Source organism: Podarcis tiliguerta (genome assembly GCF_965153285.1).
Source record: "Podarcis tiliguerta genome assembly, chromosome: 2".
Lineage (NCBI taxonomy): Eukaryota > Metazoa > Chordata > Lepidosauria > Squamata > Lacertidae > Podarcis > Podarcis tiliguerta.
In genome coordinates this window covers 43,738,506-43,765,520 of record NC_139535.1, presented here as the reverse complement: position 1 = coordinate 43,765,520, position 27,015 = coordinate 43,738,506, and the positions used below count along the sequence as shown (strand labels likewise).

General features: G+C 41.7%; 2 protein-coding genes across 37 annotated transcripts in view; one reads left to right on the top strand and one right to left on the bottom strand.

Moving 5' to 3' along the window:
• The window catches only part of CACNA1D (calcium voltage-gated channel subunit alpha1 D), a 184,070-nt gene extending 178,659 nt beyond the window's left edge, over positions 1 to 5,411 (top strand). For all 31 annotated transcript variants that reach the window (XM_083420303.1, XM_083420309.1, XM_083420304.1 and 28 more), the window contains 2 exons: positions 799 to 1,119; positions 3,220 to 5,411. In XM_083420303.1, coding sequence (XP_083276429.1) covers positions 799 to 1,119; positions 3,220 to 3,513 — 615 coding nt within the window. In that variant the 3' untranslated portion in view covers positions 3,514 to 5,411. The remainder of the gene's footprint in view (positions 1 to 798; positions 1,120 to 3,219) is intronic.
• The window catches only part of CHDH (choline dehydrogenase), a 42,070-nt gene extending 15,677 nt beyond the window's left edge, over positions 1 to 26,393 (bottom strand). Inside the window, exons 1-9 of one of the 6 annotated variants that reach the window (XM_083421293.1) lie at positions 25,170 to 26,368; positions 24,742 to 24,870; positions 22,575 to 23,381; positions 21,004 to 21,155; positions 20,254 to 20,383; positions 19,901 to 20,035; positions 18,901 to 19,043; positions 17,687 to 17,789; positions 13,809 to 16,449 (exon numbers count right to left, since the gene is read on the bottom strand). In XM_083421293.1, the coding sequence (XP_083277419.1) occupies positions 16,031 to 16,449; positions 17,687 to 17,789; positions 18,901 to 19,043; positions 19,901 to 20,035; positions 20,254 to 20,383; positions 21,004 to 21,155; positions 22,575 to 23,328 (1,836 nt within the window). In that variant the 5' untranslated portion in view covers positions 23,329 to 23,381; positions 24,742 to 24,870; positions 25,170 to 26,368 and the 3' untranslated portion in view covers positions 13,809 to 16,030. Of the gene's footprint in view, positions 1 to 13,808; positions 16,450 to 17,686; positions 17,790 to 18,900; positions 19,044 to 19,900; positions 20,036 to 20,253; positions 20,384 to 21,003; positions 21,156 to 22,574; positions 23,382 to 24,669; positions 24,691 to 24,741; positions 24,871 to 25,169 lie in introns of those variants that run through there. The other 5 variants (XR_014506672.1, XM_083421296.1, XM_083421295.1 and 2 more) reach the window with 5 other exon arrangements.
• Positions 26,394 to 27,015: the final 622 nt, after the last annotated feature.

Sequence of the window (27,015 nt, the reverse complement as noted above, 5' to 3'; positions counted from 1 at the left end):
ATCAAATTTTCCTGGGGAAATGACAGTCCAAAAAAAATGCTTGGAAATGTAGCTTTAAAGTGTGGAGCTACACTTGGAAAGTGTGGGGCCAAATGTTAGTGTGGATGAGCCCCAAGTCTTGAATACTGGGTTCAGTTATGCCTATTTTGCACCATTCCATATTCAAAAATATGAACACTGGGTAACACTGCCAGGATCTGTTTCAGAGTTTCTTGCTGTCCGAAGTGCTTACACAGGATGGACCTCAGTCATGCAGCCAAAGAGTTACAGCACACTGGTTACTCCCTTAGCTGAGACTTGGGTGCCACAGTTCAGTGCACAGCTAGGCACATTAAGTCTCATCGCAATCAGTGGAAGTTAAACACAATATAATTCTGGACTATGGCCAGTATTTTAACCCAGCACAACTTCAGGGTTGTTAAAAGTTTCCAATATATTTCCTGGCAACCCCAAAATGCAGTGAGCTTTAAGCCATCTTTCACATGTTTTGTTGAGAGAACAGAGAAGTAATAAATCAAAGTTCTATGCTCTCTCTCTCTCACGCACACACGCTCTCTCACGAACACCCCTCCTGTTTGTTTAACACATTCATTGTCCACCATGTTCATAAATGCAAATCATAAGTAAACTGAACAATGGCATGGTTCACTCTTCAATCTAAAAACAAACAAATGTCTGATTGAACACCTTAAGTGGCTGGAGATGACAAGTGTGGTTACTGGCTGAAACGACTTTGCATGTGATCTGCTACTGCCTTCATAAATCTGTGAGTGTATTAGCTTTTAATCTCTTCTTCAGGTCATGGCTGTTGCAGGTCTGGATGCCACTAAAGCTCACCGGCATTCCCCCAGCCGTTCCACCCGTTCCTGGGCCACACCACCAGCTACCCCACCCAACCGTGACCGTACTCCTTATTATACGCCTCTTATCCAAGTTGACCGAGCAGAATCGACGGAACATATGAATGGCAGCCTCCCGTCTTTGCATAGGAGCTCCTGGTACACAGATGATCCTGATATTGCCTATCGGACATTTACGCCAGCTAATTTGACTGTACCGAGCGACTTTAGGCATAAGCATAGTGACAAGCAGAGAAGTGCGGATAGTTTGGTAGAAGCGGTAAGTGCTTTGAGCTCCTGTTTTTAGCTGCATGGTGTTCCTTAAGTCGTTTTAGAAAACAAAGGCTTACCTGCCATTACACATACTTAAATCGCTAGAGGCCACAAACAGCAGAGGTAGCCCTGTTCCATCTGCAACACATAAGGACACGTGAGAGATTTGCCAGCCATGATCACTAACCCTGCAATAGGCTGTGAAGAGCAGGAAGAAGATCAAGAAGGTTGTTGCATTTCCAAGGCAAACCAACAACAACTGATGTTTCAAAGGGCCCCAGATGAAAACCATAGAATCAGAGTTGGAAGGGAGCCCCAAGGGACATGTAGTCTAGCCCCCTGCAATGCAGGAATCTCAACATGACAGGTGGCCATCCAACCTCTGCTTAAAAACCTCCAAGGAAGGAGTGTGCACCACCTTCCGAGGAAGTCTTGGCAGAATCAGATGAGATGCCTCAAATGATTTCAAATGTTGTCTGGGAGCAGCCACAGCTTGCAGTGTCTACGTAAAAGGCTGGGTGGTGGGGCTGAGGAGGAATTCCCACTGTCTCTGCTTTTGGTAGTGATAGAGTTCAGAGTGGAAGAGGGTTGAAGTATTGCTACTCCACGCCCCTCAAAATCTGAGGCTGATGGGAAGACACAGATGATGCAGTGGTGATGTTATCAGGTGCACGTTGCTAATTTGGTTACAGAAGCCTGATTTGGTTACAGAAGGCTCATTTGCTTACAGAAACATCCCAACATATTAAACAAAGAAACAGGTGGCTTTTTGTTTTGTTTTATGAGAAGGCTGTTTTATGAGTTTTGCCAGATAAGGAAGGAACACTGATACAGTAACAGCAGTGTCACTTAGGGAATTGCCAAAGCAGCAAAGAGACAAGTGCAAGACCATATTCTGCCTTTCCACCCTGCGGTGACATATTCTTTATTATGGTAAAGGTAAAGGGACCCCTGACCCTTAGGTCCAGTTGTAGCCGACTCTGGGGTTACGGCGCTCATCTCACTTTATTGGCAGAGGGAGCCGGATGTTTTTCCCCCCTGTTAAATCAGAAGATTGTTTAGGATAGGCACTCCCTGATGCTTTGGGGGGGGAGCATGTTCACTTCAGCTGTTACCTGTTCCCCACAGATGAGAACCCAAGGCAAAATGACTGAGGAATGGTTTAAGCCAAGGTGCAGAACCTCCACCCCCCACACAGCCATTTCTCCCACACCTTGCCCACCATCAAAAGTCACTTGTATAATCAGCTGAAAATCCTATGTTGGCTGTTTCAAGCCACAAAAGGGGGGCATGCAGCCCCAAAGCAGCAGGATTTAACACCCAGGTTGGTGGGTTTCATACAAGCACCTTCCCGTTTCAGGAAGGGCCTTACATGGAATCCCTTGCTACAACAAAGGCTTTTCCCTCTGTTGTAAAAACGGATTCAGAAAATGATTTGCAAAGATGCAGGGGGGGGGATGTTCATTTTAGCAGCATTTTGCAAGGTACACCTGATGTCATTGTGATATCAGGTGATTCACAAATGGGTAGATCGCCCATCTGTCAGATTTGCCCCACGAGGACAATCCCCAAAAGGATCTTGCCTGTGGAGACAAAACTATTTTCCCCACCCAATTTAACCTATGTGCCATACTGTTCCATGTCAACTTTTGTCCCATTGTGTCTACAAAACAGGACAGAAGCTGAAAGCCGCCAATACTAACTAGACAACATAGTTTGGCTGCATTCTTTATCAGTTTTACAGGAAGAATCCTGTAAGATAGAGTGACTTTGATTACAACTATGGACTCCAGAATTTCTCTGAAAACATGAGTGTATTCCAGGTGGCCCTCAGTCATGCATCATCCCAACTCCTCTCCTAGCTTCATCAGAACGTCACTTCCAAACTCAGCCACACACCGCTTATTGGGAAGGCCTTCTTTACACAGTTGTGCGACAATTCAATATCTAGGGAGTAGATTTTCAGAAGACACTTGAAATAAAAATAATGCAACATAAAAAGGTTTGCACTCTCGAAAATGAATTAAAGTATTGAAGCTTTGTCACTGTTTGCTTTTGATTTCTTATCCTAAGTGCCAAATTAATGTTTATAGTATTACTTTCTCAGGTACTTATATCTGAAGGATTAGGACGGTATGCAAAAGACCCGAAGTTTGTTTCTGCTACAAAACATGAGATTGCTGATGCTTGTGACATGACTATTGATGAAATGGAAAGTGCTGCGAGTAATCTTCTCAATGGGAACATTAGCAATGGAGCCAATGGTGACATGTTCCCCATTTTAAATAGACAAGATTATGAACTTCAAGACTTTGGTCCTGGCTATAGTGATGAAGAGCCAGATACTGGTAAATATGAAGAAGACCTAGCTGATGAAATGATATGCATTACAACCTTATAGTATTTAGCAAGAAAAAAAAGTTTGATTTTAAATAAACAAAAGTGCCTCATAGTTCCAAGATGCTAGGCACTAGTTGGAATTAATAAGGAATCAAGTTTTGCACGAGTGATGATGTCACATTGCGAGGAAGCCATACTTTTATTTCTTCTTAAATATCTCCAGTGTGGTGAAACAGGATCAGAACGGCAGGATGTTGACAAGTCCTTTGCTATAGAATCCTGAGCTCATCAGTGAGCGAAGGTTGGTTATTAGACTGAAAGAGATTCTAACCAGCCTGTTTTCAGATGTTGAAGAAAAAGTTGAAAGATTGCTGCCTTTCAGTTTTGTGCTGCTGCCCTTCAGAGTGTAAAACTTTCTCAGCGGAAAAAGGTTTGGCACCAAAAAAGAAAGTCTGCGTGAGAAGGATATGGTGATGAAAATCAAAAGTGTCATTACCTCTGATTATATGGCATATCAAATGTCCACTACATTCAACATACCCACTCAGATATTATTTTCAAATTTGCCTCCTTTTTTTTAAGTATTTGTCTAATACAGTTTGTCAAACACTACCTACATGAGATTGTTATATTGGACTGATGCTAAAAAGCATTTCTCTCATATGTAACACCAGTTTACATAGCAAAATATCATTAAAGATAGTCTGTTTTATGACTGTCACATTAAGGGCAAAATATACTGGAATAATTGCATTTTTACCAATGCACTTGCAACCAGGTTAAAGTAGAGTTAGATAAGATAGTTTGTTAAAAATTATATAGCAGAAATTATTGTAAATAAATTGTAATCTACAAACATTTGTATTTGTAAAGAGATGTTCTATATTTTGTAATTATTGTACCGTAATTGAACTGCAGCAATATTTATGGAGCCTAATTATTGTAATTCTCCACAGAATTCTAGATAGAAGTATTTTTACTTGGATTGTATAGAGCTTTAGGATTAAATATTTAAATAGAGCCACCTCTTATTTCTTCATTGTAAAATGCTTTCGAGGTAAAGATTTGAGAAACTTGATGCTACAGAGATTTTATAAAATATTTTGGGCCTATAGGAGTCTCACTTTATTTAAAACATGGAAGATGACTATTTATAGTCTTATATTTGGAAAGTTAAGAGATTTGGAATTAACTGTTATCTTTTTTATTTGGAAACTTCTGATTTTTATTTATACTACAACTCCTGCAATAACAGGTAAATAAAAAGAAATGAATTGAATTAGGCTACGCCTAACAAGGTTTTCTTTTAACCTTGAAGTGTATATATTTACAGATTAACTGACCAAGTATTTTACTTGGTGTAGAGAATTCTTATGAAGAAATAATTTAGCTGGTGGATGCAAAATGTTAACAAGTTACTCTGCTTGAAGTGGAATGTGTGATGAAGCAGTCATTTGCAGAACCAAAAGATTCCTTATATGTTGGGGAAATGGATGGCATGGTGGCCTCAACTTTTGTTGTTCTATGTGGACTGTTTCCAGGATTTATTTTTATGCAATCAAAGGAGGGCTTAGACATTTGTCCATGATGCAGTAAAATCCTGATATTGAGGCTAATGCAATTTTGGAGGCAGGTGAATATCAAAAATCTATTTTATTAACACGATAAATTGACTTGCTTTGCCAAGTAACCTTATCAGGGTTTATCTGTATTAACAAAATAGGTAGCAATTCAAATCACATTTTAAAAAGTGTGACCTATACAAACTATGTTAATATAACCATTTTGTACACAGTGGCAATTTGCTATGGATACCTTACAGACCTCTTCTTGAATCATTCTTTCAAATGCCAGGAGAGAATTTAAGGGTTTGTAAATTGTTTCTTGACCTACATCATTTTGTATGAAAAGAAATGCAAAATGTTCTTCGGAATAAAAATGTGTAATAATTTTATTATACTTGGGGCTCTTTTTACTAGCAGCTTCCTGAAGGTGGTTACCTCCTGACGTCATGGACACATAATCCATAGGTAAATAAGTACTTCTTGTACAAGCATCCCTATAATAAATGGGAGCTGTGCAATTTGCTTCAACAGAACAATCTCCCAGTAGTTTATGAGCCATACAGAAATTGTAAAAAAGAAAAGGCTTTCACTTTCTCAAGTTGTCAGTAGCCTTTCCTGGGTTGATTTGCTTAGATGGAGGAGGAAACATTTGAGTTTTGCAATTACATGGAAAAGGAATGGAAGGGAAGAAGCTCTCGGCCCTGGCAAGACACTTTTCAGGGTCAGATAAGTACAAGTATCAGAAACCAATATAGTTGATCAGGTTGCTCCGGTCTCTGCCTCCCATCTCAACAAAACTAATTGAGAATGACTTTCTCAGACTAGTTCACACCTGTAGACTCTCTGTATCTGTTCATTCTACCATGCAGCACAGCATGGAAGCAAGCCTTGGGCTTATACCAGAGCTCTAAAATAAACGGTGTGTGTATTTGTGTGTTTCTACAAATATAAGCACCTTATATGAGTAGGTCCCAATCCATCTGCCAGGGAAAAATGGGGACAGATTATGCGAATGGGGCCTTTACGTAGAATCAGATTACAGGTTCAATTTAGGGTGGCAAAAGACCAGTAACTCCAGAACTTGTTTCTGTTGTCCATCACAAGCAGAATCCAAATAATGGCACATTTCATTTGGCTGGTAACTTGTTTGGAAAGTTCCTCGTTACTAAAGTTGTGTTGGCCATAAATATTAGGAGGAATGGAGATGCTGCTACCTAGACTCAACAACCTTTGATGTCTCTATACCAGCCTTCTCCAACCCGGTTTTCTCCAGGTGTTGCTGACTCCCAACATCCATCAGCCCCAGCCAGTATGACCAATAGTCAGGAGGATGTGGGAGATATAGTCCAACTTGGTTGTGAAAGGCTGCCCTATACGGTATCTGATTTCAGTTGGATCGATTTAAATTAGTCATGCAACTTGACAAACAGCAGATTCAAAAATCCTCTACAGAATGACCAAATGTTTGCTCTATAATGAAAATTGCTATAAAATACAAGATGATTGAGAAGAACTTTGCACTGTAGAAATGATAATATAGAACAGTAATTCATGATAAATTACACAATGTAAGTAGATCCCTAGCAAAAATCCAGCAACTACGGTTTTCTAGCCTTGCCAGAGAAAATACATAAACTTATTGCCGCCTAACACACGAGAGACCTCATTATGCCAGAGAAGGAAACTCACACACACACACTGCCAATCCTGCTAAAAACCGAAAAACTACAAGCCCTTTTTGCTCCCACTCCTGCTGCCACTCCACAGCCTACAGACTTCCAGGGCCCTTCACAGATGCCCAGCCCAAACTGCCCTCAATTTGCTGTGCTGGTCTTGTGTCCAACAACTCATCTTTTTGATGCTATGGAAATTCAGAAAGCTCTCATCTCTTGCAGCTCAAGACATACAACATACAGTCCCCAACTGTCATTTTTAACCTCAGCTGTTTCAGCTGATTTCACTCTCAGAACCTCATGTTCCTATGGCAACTGCAATCATTCCCAGAGTTCATTGGTGCTGAACATGTACATTCATGTTGTGCTGATACAGGAATTTAGGCACATCTGTTTTTCATTCCCCACCTCCACCCCCTGATGACTATTTTTTTGCCCCAAACTTTTTTTCAGCAAATTGCTGGGCCTCTAGCCTCATAAACTATGATGCAAAGCAAAGTGTTTTCTCTTATTAACATATTACTTCTATGTTGCAATTAGGATATAGCTGGGGAATTATAAATGCTGAGCTCATTTTTATGAACTATTAACTGGGGAAGGAGATCCCTTACCTGCTGTAAATTCAGCCACAGCATTGAATCAGGACAGCATTTGTCATGATAGTAAAATCATGCTGAATAAACCATGGGGAAAATAAACAGAAACACACACACACAAAAATGGAATATAGGGATTAAGCACCACTGTTCTGGCAGCATGATAAACAGTTGCTTATACTGTTTACAATAACCTTCAGGTTCATATATATTATACAATAACATGGATGGAGAATCATCTGCAGTTATGTAAACAACTATTAAACCAGGTATTTTATCTTCTACCACAGCATCTTTTAGTAATATGCAGTATTTTAAAATGGCGCTCTACATCAATCACATCATAGTGGGCTAATAAATCATATGATTTGGAAGATCTCTGCATTCTAAAAGCCACAAAGGTAATCATGCTATACTGGACTGAATGCCCTGAATGCAGTACAGCACACTACAATTGCCTCAGTAAAGTCTCTCTATTAAAAACTCACGGTTTGCATCACACTGATTGATCTACGACTTTTATCATGATGAGTAAATCATTTTGGTCCCAGTTTAATGACAGAACATTTATCACAGAAATTATTTACCTGATTTCTTATGGGACAGTGCTCACTGCAGTCACATTTTCTCTTCAGTAGCATTCTTATGCCAACATGCCGTTCTTCTTCCCAGTTAATTACAATGCTCCAGTTTTACTGCTTTGCAGCAACACCAGGTAGCAGGACCTGCTTAGAGCATTTGCAGTTGTCCCTCCAGCCAGCTTTTGAGTCAGCAGGTTTTTTTAACCTGTTTCCACTTTTCTCAAGTGGATGATGTTGCCTTGAAAGTCCCAAGGAATCTAATAGGGGGCTAACTACAGTTAAAAGGTTCTGATTACTGCACTTGTTTATGTTGCTCACATGCTGACAAATACCTTGGGTTCAGATCCTTAAACAAATCTTTTAAGCTGAAATCTTTCCCAGTCTGCAGCTGTATTGGAATTGTTTTTAAAAATAGTAATAATGTGTTTTTAATGTTTTGTTTTTAATTCTAGGTGCGTATGCTGTCCTGAGCTCCTTCAGAAGGAAGAGCAGGATATAAATTATATTAATAAAAATAAACTTCCCATAATCCTCCCAAGTTCCTTGCAGTATTGGCCAATGTTAACTCATTTCATAATGAAAATTTCTCTGAGTTTATAAAACTACAGTAATGTAAAAAGTAAACAGAGAAGATGGTTTCAGTCTCGCTGGTCCAGCAAGCATGATTCAGATGTACAAATTGGCTTTCTGCCTAATCATGTGCCTGTTTACTTAGAAAGGCTGGTTCACTCATGTGCTGTTGACTAGAGGGCTGCAATGGTGCGGTTGATCAAACACAAATGACATTGTATTATCACACACAAGCTTAAACACAAAACCTTTTTAGCCTAAGTTCAAACGTTCAGTTGGCAGATATTAAGTGTAGAGAAATAAGTTTATTTACATGCCTGTGTGAGCCAACCGTATATGTCCCACTGACATAAATGGGCCTTACTCCCCACTGTGAATGTACGTAGAATAGGGGCCTTCTGTGTACAATGCCTGTGGCTAGATTATGTTGCAAAGGTTAAAAACCAAAAATAAAACAGCCACATACATTAAGCTCTTAAAACTAGTGGTTTATGATAGGGTAGGTCCATGTGCACTTGCCCCTTCTGGACAGCCGGTACACTCAGCAATGGTAGTACTAGTGATCTGTGTCAGGTGGTGAGAAAAGCCACTCTTGCCTAATCAAAACTGACTCTGGTGACCATTTGTTCACCAGCTTCAGAAGTACTGATATGTCAGTGCAGTTCACAGACGCATGCTCAGATCTGTACACTGTGCACAGCATTAAATCTATACTTTGTATTTTAATATCATACTACATCATAGTGCTGCTTTTGCCTCGCAAAGCAGCAAATTTGTAGGAAAATGTAGGAAAATGGTGTTAAATTAGGGAAGTTCATTTTACACAGTTTTTCAAAACAGATTCTACAGAGGGCAAATGCAAAAATATATCCTAGAAATATGGGGGGGGGAGAGAAGATTAGCAGCACACTAGAAAATGTTTAAAAACATGTAATTACATTAGCTGCATTTTAAATAAGGATTCTGAACATGTAATAATTATTCTAAACAACTGTACATGTTTAGAAACATCAGGAATTCATCTTCTACAGTTGCTTTTTAATATTATATACAAAGGGCTCAACCCAGCATAAGTTAATCATGATTTCATTAAATGAAATCAATGAAACTCAAGTTATCTGGGACATTATCCACTACTAACTTTGCAAGGTTGTGCCAACAATGTACAAAACAGAGAACACTGATCTGAGAAATTTAACTTGGACAAAATTGCAATACCCATTTATGAAATATGTGAGAAAAGTGTAATGAGTAAGGGTCAAGTGATTTTAGTCCAATGTGTGACTACAAGAGCCAGGGATTTCCTACTAGATGACATAGCAGTACTGATATTTTTCTCTTACTTTTGATCCTATATGGAAAATACACAAGGAGGATTTCATAGAATCATAGAATCATAGAGTTGGAAGAAACCACAAGGGTCATCGAGTCCAACCCCCTGCCAAGCAGGAAACACCATCAGAGCACTCCTGACATATGGTTGTCAAGCCTCTGCTTAAAGACCTCCAAAGAAGGAGACTCCACCACACTCCTTGGCAGCAAATTCCACTGTCGAACAGCTCTTACTGTCAGGAAGTTCTTCCTAATGTTTAGGTGGAATCTTCTTTCTTGTAGTTTGGATCCATTGCTCCGTGTCCGCTTCTCTGGAGCAGCAGAAAACAACCTTTCTCCCTCCTCTATGTGACATCCTTTTTTATATTTGAACATGGCTATCATATCACCCCTTAACCTCCTCTTCTCCAGGCTAAACATGCCCAGCTCCCTTAGCCGATCCTCATAAGGCATTGTTTCTAGGCCTTTGACCATTTTGGTTGCCCTCCTCTGTACACGTTCTAGTTTGTCAGTGTCCTTCTTGAACTGTGGTGCCCAGAACTGGACACAGTACTCCAGGTGAGGTCTGACCAGAGCAGAATACAGTGGCACTATAACTTCCCTTGATCTAGATGCTATACTCCTATTGATGCAGCCCAGAATTGCATTGGCTTTTTTAGCTGCCGCGTCACACTGTTGGCTCATGTTAAGTTTGTGGTCAACCAAGACTCCTAGATCCTTTTCACATGTACTGCTCTCAAGCCAGGTGTCACCCATCTTGTATTTGTGCCTCTCATTTTTTTTGCCCAAGTGCAATACTTTACATTTCTCCCTGTTAAAATTCATCTTGTTTGTTTTGGCCCAGTTCTCTAATCTGTCAAGGTCGTTTTGAAGTGTGATCCTGTCTTCTGGGGTGTTAGCCACCCCTCCCAGTTTGGTGTCATCTGCAAATTTGATCAGGATGCCCTTGAGTCCATCATCCAAGTCGTTGATAAAGATGTTGAATAAGACCGGGCCCAAGACAGAACCCTGTGGCACCCCACTAGTCACTCTTCTCCAGGATGAAGAGGAACCATTGATGAGCACCCTTTGGGTCCGGTCAGTCAGCCAGTTACAAATCCACTGAGTGGTAGCATAGTCAAGACCGCATTTTACCAGCTTCTTTACAAGAATATCATGGGGCACCTTGTCAAATGCCTTGCTGAAATCAAGGTAGACTACATCCACTGCGTTCCCTTCATCTACCAGGCTTGTAATTCTGTCAAAAAATGAGATCAGGTTAGTCTGACATGACTTATTTTTCAGAAATCCATGCTGACTATTGGTGATCACAGCATTCCTTTCTAGGTGCTCACAGATTGTTTGCTTAATGATCTGCTCCAGAATCTTCCCTGGTATTGATGTTAGACTGACTGGGCGGTAATTATTTGGGTCCTCTCTTTTCCCCTTTTTGAAAATAGGGACAACATTTGCCCTCCTCCAGTCTGCCGGGACTTCGCCTGTTCTCCAGGAATTCTCAAAGATGACTGCCAGTGGTTCTGAGATCACATCTGCCAGTTCTTTTAATACTCTTGGATGCAGTTCATCTGGCCCTGGAGACTTGAATACATCTAAACTAGCCAAGTATTCTTGTACTATCTCCTTAGTTATTCTGGGCTGTGTTTCCTCTGCTGAATCATTTCCTCCAAATTCTTCAGGTCGGGCATTGTTTTCTTTATCGGAGAAGACTGAGGCAAAGAAGGCATTGAGGAGTTCAGCCCTTTCTGTGTCCCCTGTTTGCATTTCACCATCTTCTCCTCTGAGTGACCCCACTGTTTCTTTGTTCTTCCTTTTGCTACGAACATACCCATAGAAGCCTTTTTTGTTGCTTTTAACCTCTCTAGCAAGCCTGAGTTCATTCTGTGCTTTAGCTTTTCTGACTTTGTGTCTACACGTGCTGGCTATTTGTTTGAATTCCTCTTTGGTGGTTTCCCCCCTTTTCCATTTTTTGTACACATCCTTTTTTAATCTTAACTCAGTTAAAAGTTCTTTAGATAGCCACCCTGGCTTCTTTAGGCACCTTCCATGTTTCCGTCTCATTGGTATTGCCTGAAGTTGTGCTTTTACTATCTCCCTCTTAACAAACTCCCAGCCATCATGAACTCCCTTTCCTTTTAGTATTACTGTCCATGGGATCTCACCCAGCACTTCCCTAAGTTTTATGAAGTCGGCTTTCTTAAAGTCAAGAAATTGAGTCCTAGTATGCTTGGCTGCTCCTTTCCGTTGTATAGTAAACTTCAGAAGAGCATGATCACTTGCGCCTAATGATCCTTCCACTTCTACCCCATTAACCAGGTCATCGACATTGGTTAGGACCAGATCTAAAATGGCTGTTCCTCTTGTTGCTTCTCCCACTGTCTGGACAATGAAGTTGTCTGCAAGGCCAGTGAGGAATCTGTTTGACCTTATGCTCTTGGCTGAGTTTGACATCCAACAAATATCCGGGTAATTGAAGTCCCCCATTACTACTATCTCCCTTCCTTTTGCATGCTTGGCCATCTGTTCCAGGAAGGCATCATCTATGTCCTCCGTTTGGCTTGGGGATCTATAGTAAACTCCCACAATGAGGTCACTATTATTCTTCTCTCCCTTAATTTTGACCCAAATGCTCTCACTTTGGCTTTGAGGTTCTAAATCTTGGATCTCTTCACAGGTATACACATCCCTGACATATAACGCCACTCCTCCTCCTTTCTTGTCTGGTCTGTTTCTCTGAAATAGATTGTATCCCTCCATTTTTACATTCCAATTGTGGGACTTATCCCACCAGGTTTCAGTGATGCCTATTATGTCATATTTAGTTTGCTGTACCAAGAGCTCAAGCTCATCTTGTTTATTTCCCATGCTTTGTGCATTAGTGTACAGACATTGAAGTCCATTAGTCATTCCCCCGTGTCTCTTATTTAAGGATTTTTTCCTCCCACCACTAGGTCTGCTTGCTGTTTGCTCAATTTGGTCTATGACATTTGGATGATCATCTTCATCAATTAATAGACTCCTACCTTCAGGAGCACTGTCTCCCTCCCCCACATTAGTCAGTTTAAAGCCCTCCTGATGAGGTTTCTTAGTTTTTTGGCAAAAACATTCCTCCCAACCGTTGTGAGGTGCAGCCCATCGCTTGCCAGAAGTCCATCCTCAAGAAACTGCAGTCCGTGATCTAAGAATCCAAACCGTTCCTGTTTACACCATTTGCGAAGCCAGCTGTTTACTTCCACTATTTTCCTCTCTCTCCCTGGGCCACGTCGTTCAACTGGGAGGACAGATGAGATGACGATTTGTGCATTTAATTGCTTCAATTTCCTGCCCAGAGCCTCGTAGTCTCTTTTGATCTTCTGGAGGCTATTGCTTGCAGTGTCATTGGTTCCCACATGAACCAAGAGGAAGGGGTATTTGTCAGTGGGTTTTATGATTCCTTGCAGTCGTTCAGTTACATCTTGGATCTTAGCCCCGGGGAGACAGCACACTTCCCGAGACATCTTGTCAGGCCCACAGATCACTGCTTCTGTTCCCCTCAGTAGGGAATCCCCTATCACCACTACACGCCTTCTCTTAGGTTTGGTCAGGGTTCTTCCGTGAGCGGTCCGTTCCAAGGTCGCCTGCACATTCCCTGAGGACTGACTTTGCTGCTCATCTTCATATACGTGATCGACTGTAATGAGGGAGAGATCCTCAAATGGAGTCTGCTCTTCGTCTTCCATGCTAGGGGAGAGGACCTCAAAGCGATTGTGTATTTCTAGACAATCAGAGCGAACCCTGGGCCTCCTACTTCTTTGAGTCATGTTTCTCCACATATCGGGCTCCTGTGTTGGTGAACTAGCCTCCTTCTCAGGGGAGTCCCCTGTCTCCTCCTTGGTGGAGGTCAACATTCCTTGATTAGTCAACATGGGACTACCATTTACGTAAGCACCCAGACCAAAGTTTGGCTAGTAAGTGATAGCCCTCAATGATAAGCAATTCTTCCTGGACAACTAAGTAATAAAGATGAACACAGCAGCAGAACGAAAGTGAAAAAACAGCAAGCTGCTATTAGAAAATATATTACACTGTAAGCCAGATAATTAAAAACAAGTGACACAGTGAAACATCCATAGCTATAAACAATTAAAATATAGTTATAGTCAATAACAGAAAAGGTACATTTAAGATTGACATATAAATTCATTCAAGCAAGCGATAAAAAATTATTATTATTATTTCTATGAGGTTCTGTATTCAGCGGTTCTGATGAAATCTGAAATGGTGCAATTTGGATTTATGCCAAAAATTTACAACCCCAGCTCTATTTCATTATCATGTCAAATCCTGTGACTGCAGTAGCCCAAGATCCTCATCCTACTGGAAACCCAGAGTTTTCTGTCCCCTTTGGCCTTGGCTAGAGTGTGCCCTGTGAAAACTTGTAGGGATTTTCCTGCATGAAGAAATGATAGCAACACCATCCCTCCAGCCTAATGAGTACAACTAGGTACAGTTTAGGTTAAGGTAATAAGGAACATCATTTTCTCCAGGTGCCCTTTTCTGCTTTCAATTGCCTGTCACTGAATTATCTGCCATGTATAACTTGTATCAAAGCAGATTAGGTTGCAATTTTAAGGTGAGGAGGGAAGGAACTTGCATTCTCACTAGCAAGGCAGAAGTACCAAAAAGGGGTCCTGCATTTCTGTCCTTTTCTACTTTTTAAATAATTTCCCTTCAATTAAAGTGGGACATAATAAATAGAAGAAACTATACTAGCTCGTTTATTCCCTGGGTGTTTATTATTATTATTATTATTACTACTACTACTACTACTTAAAGTTTATTAAATGTACAGTGATACCTTGGTTTACAACCATAATCCATTCTGGAGGTCCAGTTATAAATCAAAACAGGTTGTAACCCAAGGCGCGCTTTGGCTAATGGGGCCTCCCAAAAACAAAAAGGGTTGTAATCCAAAAGAAAATGGGTTGTAATCCAAAAAGAGAGACACACACTTTGGGGTTTGACATGGTTGTAATCCAAAACTGTTGTAATCCAAAACGGTTGTAAACCAAGGTACCACTGTGTTAGTCACTTGTTGCCTAAAAAGTCTCCAAGCTTGGTAAGGCTGAAAAGAGAGGCAACATTAGTTTAGGGATGTGTTGGGAAACTGGAAAGGTCTGCCTCCTTTTGATTATGAATCCAGTCTTCCCCTGATGCCCCTCTTTTCAGCCCTACTAATACCAGAGCCATCCCATAAGTTGGGCAATAGCTTTGGAAGCTGTCACGGTGACAAAAAAGGACAATCCAGCATCAGCTCTTCTTCTTTAAAGGTCAGAGCAGCCTCCTTGTCCTCACAGAGGAAGATCAGGTGCTTTCTATGGCCCTGGAACTCCCTCCCCAGGGAAACAGTACTCCTGGGCGCAGTGAATATTTTAGTTCCTATACAAATGACTGAATGACTAAACTATTCACTAAATTGCACACAGCAACCTTAACATGTGGGCCTGCTACTATAAGCACAACAAGGTTCAGCTAAACCTAGGCTGTACAGCTGTACAACAACCATGTCCTCAACATCCAAGTTGGCATCTAATGCTTCATAGGCAACCATTATGTAATTTGCTGTACCTGTAATTTATTAAGAGTAACAGAAGTCATTGACAGCTGGAGATAGTCTCCTTTTTTGTTTATTCATACTATTATTCTGTGCACTTGTTGAACTCATTAATTGCTTTTATAGGGGACAAATGGTCCTACAATTTATTTATTTTTTTGGGGGGGGGGGTTCCTAACTTTAGTCACAACTCAACAAATTTAGTTGGTGCTAATTGTTCCAGTTAAGATAAATCGCAAAACAAAGCTTTCTGTGGAACTTTGTTGTGGATTCATTTTTCTGAAGTGTATTCTTAAGTATTAGATCAACCAGTCCTCTTTAATGTGTAGGCTCAGTCTTCTATATTTAGTATAGCCCTGAGAAAATCTCATATAATATCCATGTTATAGTGTAGGGAAATTCTTCTGTAAGCCCACAAACTACATCCTAACTAATCAAGATCTTAAGTCAATTCCATCATAAGATCCTACTACATGAAGTAATAAATATCTATGCATATCAGCCATGCTGTTATCAAGCAATTTCTTAGATATTTTTACCTGTTCTTACTTGAGGGTGCAGCTATTTTCTGAACAATTTTCATTACACACCAAATCTCTTTGTTTGACTGAAATAGAAAATTGATTTACAATATTATTAGAATACATTCTGCAGAGAACGTCACAGCTATTTCATCGCTGAGTTTCCAAAGTTTTGGGTTTATATACAGGAACATTTTTCTCTTGAAGCGATGGTAGTCCTTTGATTATATCAGCAGCTTTCTCTGCTACCATGATGGTTGGGGCATTTAAATTTCCACTTACGATACTAGGCATTATTGAGGCATCAACAACTCTCAGGTTTTCTGTCCCTATAACTTTGGTCTGGGGATCAACCACAGCAGTGGGATCAGAACTCTGTCCCATTTTACAAGTGCACGAAGGATGGTAGGCACTATCAGCCTTTTGTCTTATGAAGGCATCTATTTCTCCATCAGACTGAACATGGCTTCCTGGTTGAATTTCAGGTCCACGGAATTTTTCAAAGGCTTCCTGAGCAAATATCTCTCTTGCTAGCTTCACACACTGGCGAAATTCCCAGACATCTATTTCTGTAAATAAGAAAGACAAAGACAAAGATTCTAAGCATGCTCAACACTGAGCATTATTACTGTACTGGCTATTACATACAGGCAGTATCTTAGAAATGCAAGTAAAATGTGAGAAGTCAAGAACAGGATAGGCAGGTAATGGGTATTGCTTTATTTAATACCTTTTTTGCTAATCAAGAGAGAGAGAGAGAGGCATCTCCCCCAAAGCTGGCTCCAAGATCCATTTCCATCGTGCCAACCTTTTGGCCATCTTGCTCCTCTCCCAGTACAAAACAGCAACCCACGTGCCAGCGGCTCTGTCCCCTCCAGTGAGCCACTTCTATTTAGCGTTTCACTCAGTTAGTACTTTCCTATCGAGATTTACTATGTGATCAACATTAGTGTTGAATTCAGACAACCCTCTGTTTTCTAACTGAAAACTTTAATGATAGAGCAAATTCATATAGGCATGGAAGCTGCATAGTATGCATGTTTATGTATCTGCTCCTTCAATGGTGCATCATGCAGCTGCAAGAGCTTTGCATGCACAGAACAGCACACAAAATTTTAGACCGCAGTACTACAACCAGAAGTTTAGGAATATCCAGTCGAAGTAAACAGAAGGTTCTCAACATGCCTTTCTAGACATTTTAATTGTGGCCTGTACTGTTATTATTTTGTATTGGCTCACTTCAGGCGGATTCTACCAACCTGGAAACGGCAAATTTTCAGGAACAATTTCTAGAAACAACTGAAGGTATTTTTATAATGCTTTCATAATGTTGCACTATTTTAGTGTTGTTAGCCGCCCTGAGCCCAGCTTCGGCTGGGGAGGGCGGGATATAAATAAAATTTATTATTATTATTATTATTATTATTATTCCTACAAATTTTTCCAGCTGGATAAAAAAGTCTATGCCATGAATGTGTACTCTGTATTGTTTTTAAATTTGGTGTCATTTTTAGTGTTTTTAATGCTTTGTACATCGCCATGAGGCATATGTGGAAGGCAATTATTTAATAACGGTGGTGGTGATGACTATGACCACAACAACAACAGTTGCACATGTGGGGAAACATAGTTATCTGAGAGAACTGGGCTCCCAGTAGATGATACATGACCACTTTGCCATGTACTACATAGTTTGGGATGGATGGAAAATGATACTAAAACAAAATACAAAGCAGTGCTCTCATGGTTTTGAACCACAAACCGAAAGGGACAAGGTATAGAATACAGATAACCTACACAGCTTACCTGTTGACAAATAGTTGGGCTCAAGGACAGGATGCTCTCTTGGGTCTGTACTTTTCAGCTTTAACCATCCTATACTTGTACTTCGCATAGGTCCAACATGAACCTGCAACAGCCCCCAAAGAAGATATGAAATAAGCTATCAGGATGTTCTTTCTAAATTAATACAGTTTTAAAAACTGACTTCTTTATAAGTTGTCCATAGTACATCTGAATACAAGAACCTCAGCTCCGGAACAGTTAATCCCTAACCCACAATGCAGACACAACAGCCTCCTCAAATCACCCCACTGCCAAACAAACCACCATACAAAAACAGGAGGCAATACATGTGCACCCTCAAAAACAATATCCAGGGACATCTCCTCCCTCAATCATTCCACCTTCCCCTAACTCAGCAGGCGGCAGCAAGGTCCCTTTTCGCCTTTTCTGAAGAATTTTGAGGTGAGGCTGTGAGGCCTCCACCCTCTTTCTTTCCTTTCTTGTGAAAAATTATTACTCTTACTATAATTATATTATTTATTTATATTTCACCTTTTCCCCAGTCCGTTCTAAAATAGAACAAGATGTCCTGATTCCACATGCAGCCCAGAAGCATTAATGGGAAGGGGAAGTAAAGAGAATAGAGCATGTGCAGGCCTGTGGGTCTCTTTGTAGTCAACCCAGCCACAGACGAAAATAAAAGAGAGTCTGCAAAAATGATTTTTTTAAAAAATTAAAAACCCAGAAGTGACAGGGAATCCCACTGGGCACCAACAAAAATATCTGATGGATACAATGGCATCTGTGGGTGCCATGTTGAGGGGTACCATGAAAGAGAAATGGTCTGATTTAGATCTTTCTCTGCTGTTTTACTATGACAGAGTGATTACCAAGGATGCTGAAGGACATAATCTGATTTTTCTATTTACAGTGGTACCTTGGGTTACAAATGCTTCAGGTTACAGACTCCGCTAACCCGGAAGTAGTACCTTGGGTTAAGAACTTTGCTTCAGAATAAGAACAGAAATCGTGCAGTGGCAGCGTGGCAGGCCCCATTAGCTAAAGTGGTACCTCAGGTTAAGAACAGTTTCAGGTTAAGAACGGACCCCCAGAACAAATTAAGTTCTTAACCAGAGGTACCACTGTATATGCTACAGGTAAAATGGAATTATGGCAGCACAATTTTTCAGGTAGTACTTTTGTTTCTTCATAATTAGTGTTCTTGTACCACTCACTTGGTAAGCTTCCAGTTGAGAAGCAACACGTCCATGATCAATCACCTGAGAAGGGAGGAAGTGGAACTGAATATCTGGATGAGAAACTCCAGGTCGACTTCTGATAAATCCCCCAGACTCTAGATGAGCAGTGGCTCCGTCACCTGAAGAATGGAAATACCATAGGGGAGATTCAGAAATTGTGCAATGGGGAAGAGAATTTTGTTTTTTATAAAAAAAAACAGCTCCGGCTGAGAGAAAGCATATTCCTGGCAATATCCTTTCTGAAGGCTTCTGAGGGATATGACTCCTCCATGTGGATGTAGAAGACGCAGTTGGAGGGGAACATGTGGAAGAAACCACGAGTTATCTTGATGCTAATACGTGGATCCTGGACAGCCGTGTTCTCAGAAGAAAGCCCCACTAAAGTCAGTAAGATTACCAGTAACTGACAAACTAAGAGCATGCAGGAGGAAGGTGGTTAGAAGAGGCAGCCAGCCAACCTAGTAATCCACTGTCTCCATCGCTGCTTAGGATAAAGAATCAGCAGGGATAAGGTGGTGGCGGCAGATCGCAATGCCAGCTGACTGCCACTTCTGACCGCCTTCCTGCAGGGCTCCACCTACCAGGTCACCCCTTTGTCCTGCTTGGCTGCATCAGCATGAGGAGGAATGGAAAAGGTTTCGTGGGTTATTGGGGTGAGGAGGAGGGTGTTGGCAAGGGCTAAATGTAGGGGTTGGGCATGCTGTAAGGGACTGGCAAGGTCCAGGGGTGCGGAGTTGTCAAGGTGTGTGTGGGGGGGTGTCTGGTGAGGGAATATTGGTAAAGGGTATAGGTGGGGTTGGTGAATGAAGAGGTTAGTGGGGGGCCTGGTATAGATAAAATGTGTTTACTGGTCAAAGGTTTCTCTAATCAGAGTGCTCACAGGTACGTACATTCACTTGGATAGCCCCTTTTTATTTTAAAAGCCAATTTGCTATCCCTATCTAACAGCATCACATGACACTATTTTAAGTCCTACCTGTACATTTCCAGAACCATTCAAGCCCAATCTTGACCATCTGAAGAGGCTTTTGTGCTTTATACAATGTTACAGGTTGAGTGCATTTCTGTTGTACATACACTTCTAAATGATCTTGAAGATTCTGGCCAACTCCTAGTAGAAACAACAACAACAAAACTGCCAACATTATAGAAATAAGTACAGCTTGGATTCTAAGATAAGGTAACTTAAGGAACAACATGGGGGTAAAGTTTTCCATCACTCCCTGTAGCTGACTAACTTCCTTTAGTTAACTTATCAGATTCCAAGACAAGCAGTTGATCAGTGTAAGCAGAACTATATTCAACCCAAACACAGTATTGGACACACACCTGAAAGGTTGCAGACAACAGGAATTCCTAATTTTTTTAGGTCATCTGCATTTCCAACTCCAGACAGCATAAGTAACTGTGGGGAATTTATGGCACCTCCACTTAAAATAACTTCTTTACTAGCAAAAACCTGAAATAAAAGAAAGCTAATTGTTAATAAATATATTTTTGATACAATAAAATCAGTATTTCAAAACAACCTTTCAGAGAGCAGCTGGGTGATAAATGTCAATTTCCATACAATTTGTGTTAGGCCAGACAGATGAGTCTAGACAGTCAGACGGATCTGACTGTTTGACAAACACACAAGATGTAACCGGCTGTGCATTCACATAAACAATACTCTTCTATATATTCTTATCACAATATCAAATGTTTATCTTGCATATAAACAACACATAAAGTGTAATAATATATACGGAAGTCCCAATAGATAAGTTCATTCATAAAGACCAAATATCTGGTAGTTTCTGTTCCACATATGTTCATAAAGTCCATATTGGAGCCTACTACAGTTCTACAGAGTTGACAAGGATTTCCGGAATAATGCCTTGTTTCGCTCTCATGGGCTTCATCAGTGGTACGTGTTCATATGTAGTATATCAAAGTTTCATTTGTCCCAGTGTAACTACTTCAAGCAGCACAGCAGCCTTGCTATAATTCTGCTGCAGTAACATTTTATTTTTATTGCATCTAAAAATCTATTACCTTTCCAGAAATTTCTTTCTGGATAGGAAATTTAAATCTTACCTTTTTCTTTTCTCCATTTTTAACATACTCAATGCCAATGGCTTTGGTCCCTTCAAACAAAATTTTTGTAACAAGTGTACTGTCTTCTGCAGACAAGTTTGGGCGTGGCAATGCAGGGCGAAGGTAAGCACTAGCTGTGCTCCATCTTTGACCTACAAAATATATGTTTACATATTACAGAAGTAACCAAAATAATCTATGCCCTTTCAGAGCTACAGAAATGACTTTCTTGCTGTTTTGAAATTCTGCATTTGTTCTTCTCCTTTAAAATAACTGCTCCAATCCAGCAACATGCAATCTATTAACTTGCCCACTGGAATAAGTTTACACACACACACACATCTCCCATACATAATATGGAAGGGGGGGGGGAACACCCTGCTGGGCAGGACGCTGTGTGAATTTATCATTTCTGCCCCTAACTGAAGTTCTGCCTCAATCTATAGAATCACAAATATAACACTCTATGCCTATTGCTGTACTCTTAATCCCACCCAACTCCAAAAACTGACAGTGCTGATCACCTTTGCTGGGGGCAAGGGAAGGGTCTGAATAGTAGTTGTGTGGACCGGGTGCATAATACCTTGCAAAAGAGAGAGAGAGAGAGAGAGAGAGAGAGAGAGAGAGAGAGAGAGAGAGAGAGACTGTCTACATTTAAGAATTAAATGCAAATCAAGTGGTTAAAAGTGCTGTCAAAGATTATTCTAGAAATTTAGTGGGTGCAAAAGATGGCCATCAGTTGGCATTCTCATTCAGCCAGAAAAACTAATTTCAGGAAACTGACAAATCAGTTCTACTGAAGTGAATGCTTTCTGCAGATTGGTTCCCATAGTAATTCCATTATAGATCATTTAATCCAAGTCAACAAGCCATGTTTACCAGAAGAGAGGCAAATTAGATACCTTTGTGTGGTTATTGTTGCTGTTTCACACTCATTTCTGGCTTCCCTAACTAACCCCGCAACAACTTCTTATAAATATTAATTAAGTTGAAGGGGGGAAAAGAATATAAGACCCTGCCAGATCAGACAAATGGCCCATCTGGTCCAACATCCTGTTCTCACAGTGGTCATGTATTTGGCTCACAAGTTGGATTCAAGCACAAGAGCACTCTTCCCCACCCTCTAGTTTCCAGAAACTGGTATTCCAGAAGCACTGCTGCCTCAAACTGTGGAGGCAGAGCATTGGCTTCATGGCTAGTAGCCATCAACAGCCCTCTCCTCCATGAATTTGTCTAATCCTCTTTGAAAGTGTTGGTGGCTATCACTGCCTCCTGTGGGAGCAGGTTCCATGGTTTAAATATGCACTGCGTGAAGAAGTAACAGAATACATAATAAAATAAACACACCTTGCAAATATACATAGCATAGAAAGATCAGCAGCAGAGATCAAACTGTCTTTCGGATAAACTTGTCCATCATTATTGATTTTACTGAGAAATCCTTGGCAAACTTCCAAGGAATCTCAGGGCTTCACGGCACACTGTTTCAAAAACAATTGTGATTATCCACGTAGAATGATTATTATTATTTGGTAAATAGACAAGTTTACAAACATTATTTGAAGGCTAACCTTTGTGTATTGTCATATCCATCCAACCAAAGCCTTCTTGTTGAAAGCCATTCATATCCTCTGTGAAGGGATACCCAGCTTGTTGAGCTGCATCCAAAAATGCACGGTGAAGAGGGTTTTTTGTTTTTCCCCTGGACACATTAAGTGGGCCATTCCCACCTCGATACAAATCAGCACCCAGCTCATGTGTCTGTGCTTTCTTAAAATATGGCAAACAAAACTCATAATCCCATCCAACAGCCCCTTCCTTGCTCCACCTGTTGTAATCCTCTGCGTGGCCCCGAATATACACCATAGCATTGAGGGATGATGATCCCCCCCACACTCTTCCTCTGGGCCAATACATAATTCGATTATCCATGTGCTTCTGTGGTGTTGTGTGGTAATACCAGTTATATTTCTCATCACATAGGTTGTAGGTTAGTGCAGCGGGCATATGGATCTTCCACAGCAATTGCTTGCTATCCAAAATGGTATCTTTTGGCCCGGCTTCCAGGAGTTTAACAGTGCTGTGAGGATCTTCTGTCAATCGGTTGGCTAATACACATCCTGCAGATCCAGCTCCAACAATTACATAACTGAAAGAGTCCACATTCTTGGCACTAACTTGAGATAAAGCTCGTGAAGTGTTCAGTTGTTGTCCACTGAAGGCTTTGGAATTTTTCAGCGTATGTTTTCCAATTAATAATGTTCCTACTCTATGCATTTGGCAGGCAAAACCACATTTTAGAAATTCTTTGAGTAAATAAGACATGTTTTCCTCCGTGGATCTTCTGGTATACACAATATAGGTTCAAATACTTTAACCTAGAGAAAAAAAATCTCAATAATTGAAATGTATGACTCAAATAGATAAATCTTAACAAACAGGTTTGTAAATATGTGGTCTGAATCATAGATTTAAGCCCTAATACTGTTGTAGTAGAAACAAAAACATGGTCAGTTGCAGGGCTATCCTGTTGATAACTTTCCAGACATGTAACTATATTAGTCTGTTGCAGCAGAAACAACAGAGTGTCTTAAAGACTAGCAAATTATTGTGGCACAAGCGCTTTGGAATATCTTTGGCATATCACCCACTTCATCAGCTCCACCTGGTACCAGCTCCAACTGGTATGCAGGCTGAGACCCTACCTGCCCGCGGACTGTCTTGCCAGAGTGGTGCATGCTCTAGTTATCTCCCGCTTGGACTACAATGTGCTCTACATGGGGCTACCTTTGAAGGTGACACAGAAACTACAACTAATTCAGAATGTGGCAGCTAGACTGGTGACTGGGGGCAGCCGCCGAGACCACATAACACCTGTCTTGAAAGACCTACATTGGCTCCCAGTACGTTTCTGAGCACAATTCAAAATGTTGGTGTTGCCCTTTAAAGCCCTAAACAGCCTCGGCCCAGTATACCTGAAGGAGCGTCTCCACCCCCATCATTCTGCCCGGACGCTGAGGTCCAGCGCCGAGGGCCTTCTGGCGGTTCCCTCATTGTGAGAAGTGAGGTTACAGGGAACCAGGCAGAGGGCCTTCTCGGCAGTGGCGCCCAGCCTGTGGAACGCCCTCCCATCAGATGTCAAAGAGATAAACAACTACCTGACATTCAGAAGACATCTGAAGGCAGCCCTGTTTAGGGAAGTTTTTAATGATTAATGTTTTATCATGTTCTTACTACAGTGGTACCTCGGGTTACATACGCTTCAGGTTACATACGCTTCAGGTTACAGACTCCGATAACCCAGAAATAGTGATGCAGGTTAAGAACTTTGCTTCAGGATGAGAACAGAAATCATGTTCTGGCGGCGCGGCGGCAGCAGGAGGCCCCATTAGCTAAAGGGGTGCTTCAGGTTAAGAACATTTTCAAGTTAAGAATGGACTTAACCTGAGGTACCACTGTATTCTGTTGGGAGCACCCAGAGTGGCTTGGGAAACCCAGTCAGATGGGTGTGGTATCAGTAATAAATTATGATTATATTATTATAGGTCGGGTCCTGCAGGGCTCTTTTGTTCAGATGCCAACAAAGGACCTGAGCAAGCAAACTTGCTTTCTTCTGCGCAGTGCAAAAAGGTGGCGGGGGGGGGGGTAGGGGAGAGAAATACCTACAGCAGAGTCGAGGCACCCAAATGAAGAAAACCCCCGCTGTCATCCACCTCCCTTTAACACCTGCTGCCTTACTGGAAAGTTCTCAAGGATCTGGCCCACACTTGTGAAGGCCTGCGTCGTGCTTCCTTGATCTGTTCGGGACCTTGCGAGGAACCTGCTGAGGGAGCCAGCAAGTCTGCTGTTGACTGGGATCATACGGGGCTGGAATGAGATAATATTTCCCAACCAGAGGCTTACTTTTTATATATATACTGCATAGGGGGTGGCTGGTCACGTAAAGAGCAGCAGGCAGGAGAGCCTGGAAGCGGGGCGGGGGGCGAGCAAAGAGCGCGTTTCTGAGGCGACTCCCGCCACCCAAAGCCACCCCGCTCTCTCGGCCTGCACCCCCTTTTTCCCCGCCTTCGTAACGGCCCTTCTCTCTCCCAACCGCAGACTCGCCGACTTGGGCCAGGCTCGTGGTTGTGGTTTTCTCCTCCAGCCACTTTACTTTACCCACTCACACAAACCAAAGTTCGTTCTCTCGTCCCCGAAAGCACCGGCGCCTCCGCCGTCTCTGCAGCTTCCCTCACTCATTCGCCGCCCCGCGCACCCTTTCCTTCTCCGTTGCGCAGACGCGCAACTTTTTTTGACGGGGGGCTGACGGGCACTTGGCAAGTCCAAAGAGCAAGCAGGCAGGCATTGGAAAGGGGCGTGTTCCTAAAGGGGGCTGGCCGGCCTGGACCCTTGTACCAAATATATACAAATATATATACAGTATACACAGAGAGAGAGCCCCCCCCTTCAGGAACACGCCCCTTTCTATTGCATGCCATTCGCAGGCTGCCTGATTGCAACTGGGACTTGCCAAGTCCAAATGAAAAATTCCTCTCTCGGTCGCGCACTCGGGAAATCGGTCCAAGTGCCCCTTGTACTCGCTCTGTGTGGGAAGAAGAGGAGCCCGGCCTCCCCGCTCGCTCTCTCTCTCTCTCTCTCGGCGAGGGGGAGGGACAAAAGCGCGCCGAATGAATGGCGCCCTTGTGTCCCTGAGTTGCAGTTAGCCCGCAGCAGAAAACATCTCAGCATGCCGTGCAGGTTTTTCCAGATCGCATCTGGTTTCTTTCGACGCTTCCGTCTCCCTTCCCCCGCTTTTCTTCTATATCAGCGTGGCAGGGGTGATATAAATATAGCCGCTTCCTAGGAAAGAGTTATTTGACTTTAGGAGTTCCACAGAAAAGGAAGCGCGCTTCAGCTGTAACTTGAAAAGGATTAAAAGACACACACGTGGGCAATCATACCTTGTGCTGCATTGCTTTCATGAAAACTATGCTTCCATAAATTGTTTCCCTCGTGTTACACCACTTCCTTCTCTGACTGCTGTTGTCCAAGAAGTAATGCGAAGACCCCATATCTCCTTTTCTACTGAAGCCTCCAGCGGTTTGGGTGAAACACTGAACTAAATGACTTAGATTGAACCATCATATTGTAGAGTTGGAAGGGATCCTGAGGGTCATCTAGTCCAACCCTCTGCAATGCAGGAATCTCGACAAGCATTTCCTCATCCCAATTTGAAATCATACTGGACTGCTTAACTTTAGCAAACGTGATAGCTGTTTTATTGCTGCTGCACCGCCAGCCTTAGCCAAAAAATCAATTTCATTTGCATATTGAAACATGAAAAGTTACGGGAAAGTGGATACACACAAAAAATACCCTTCATAGGCATTTTACAAAGCATTTAATCTAGGGTCTCCTCAACCAGTTAGGAAACAACTCCTTTGTGCTTCTTTTCCCTTTGTAAAATGGAGCTCCAATTTCTTGTTACTGCATGCAATTTAACCCTTTCAGATATGTTTTTGGAAAATTTACATATAGTGTTAGATTTAAGTTTCATTTAGATACCATAGAAATCAATGGTACCAATTTTTCACACTGACGTCAGTGGGCTCTAAATTCTACTTAACCATCTGGATCTTTTCCAGCTGATAGTATTAGTGACAGCATCAGTAAATGAAATATTTTAATTTGGGAGTTGTTCTCTCATTGCAGACTACTTTAAACAATACTGCTTTAAACAATCATGGTTTCCTCCAGAGATTCTTGGGAGCTGTAGTTCATTCAACATGCTGGGAATTGTTAGGAGACCCTCCTATTCCTGTCAAAGCTACTGGGAATGATAGTTAAACCATTCTGGGAATTGTTACTCTGTGAGGGGAACAGGGGTCTCCTAACAACTCCATAACAATCTACAGCAGGGGTCAGCAAACTTTTTCAGGAGGGGGTCGGTCGACTGTCCCTCAGATCTTGTGGGGGGCCATATTATATTTGGGGGGGGGGGATGAACACATTCCTATGCCCCACAAATAACCC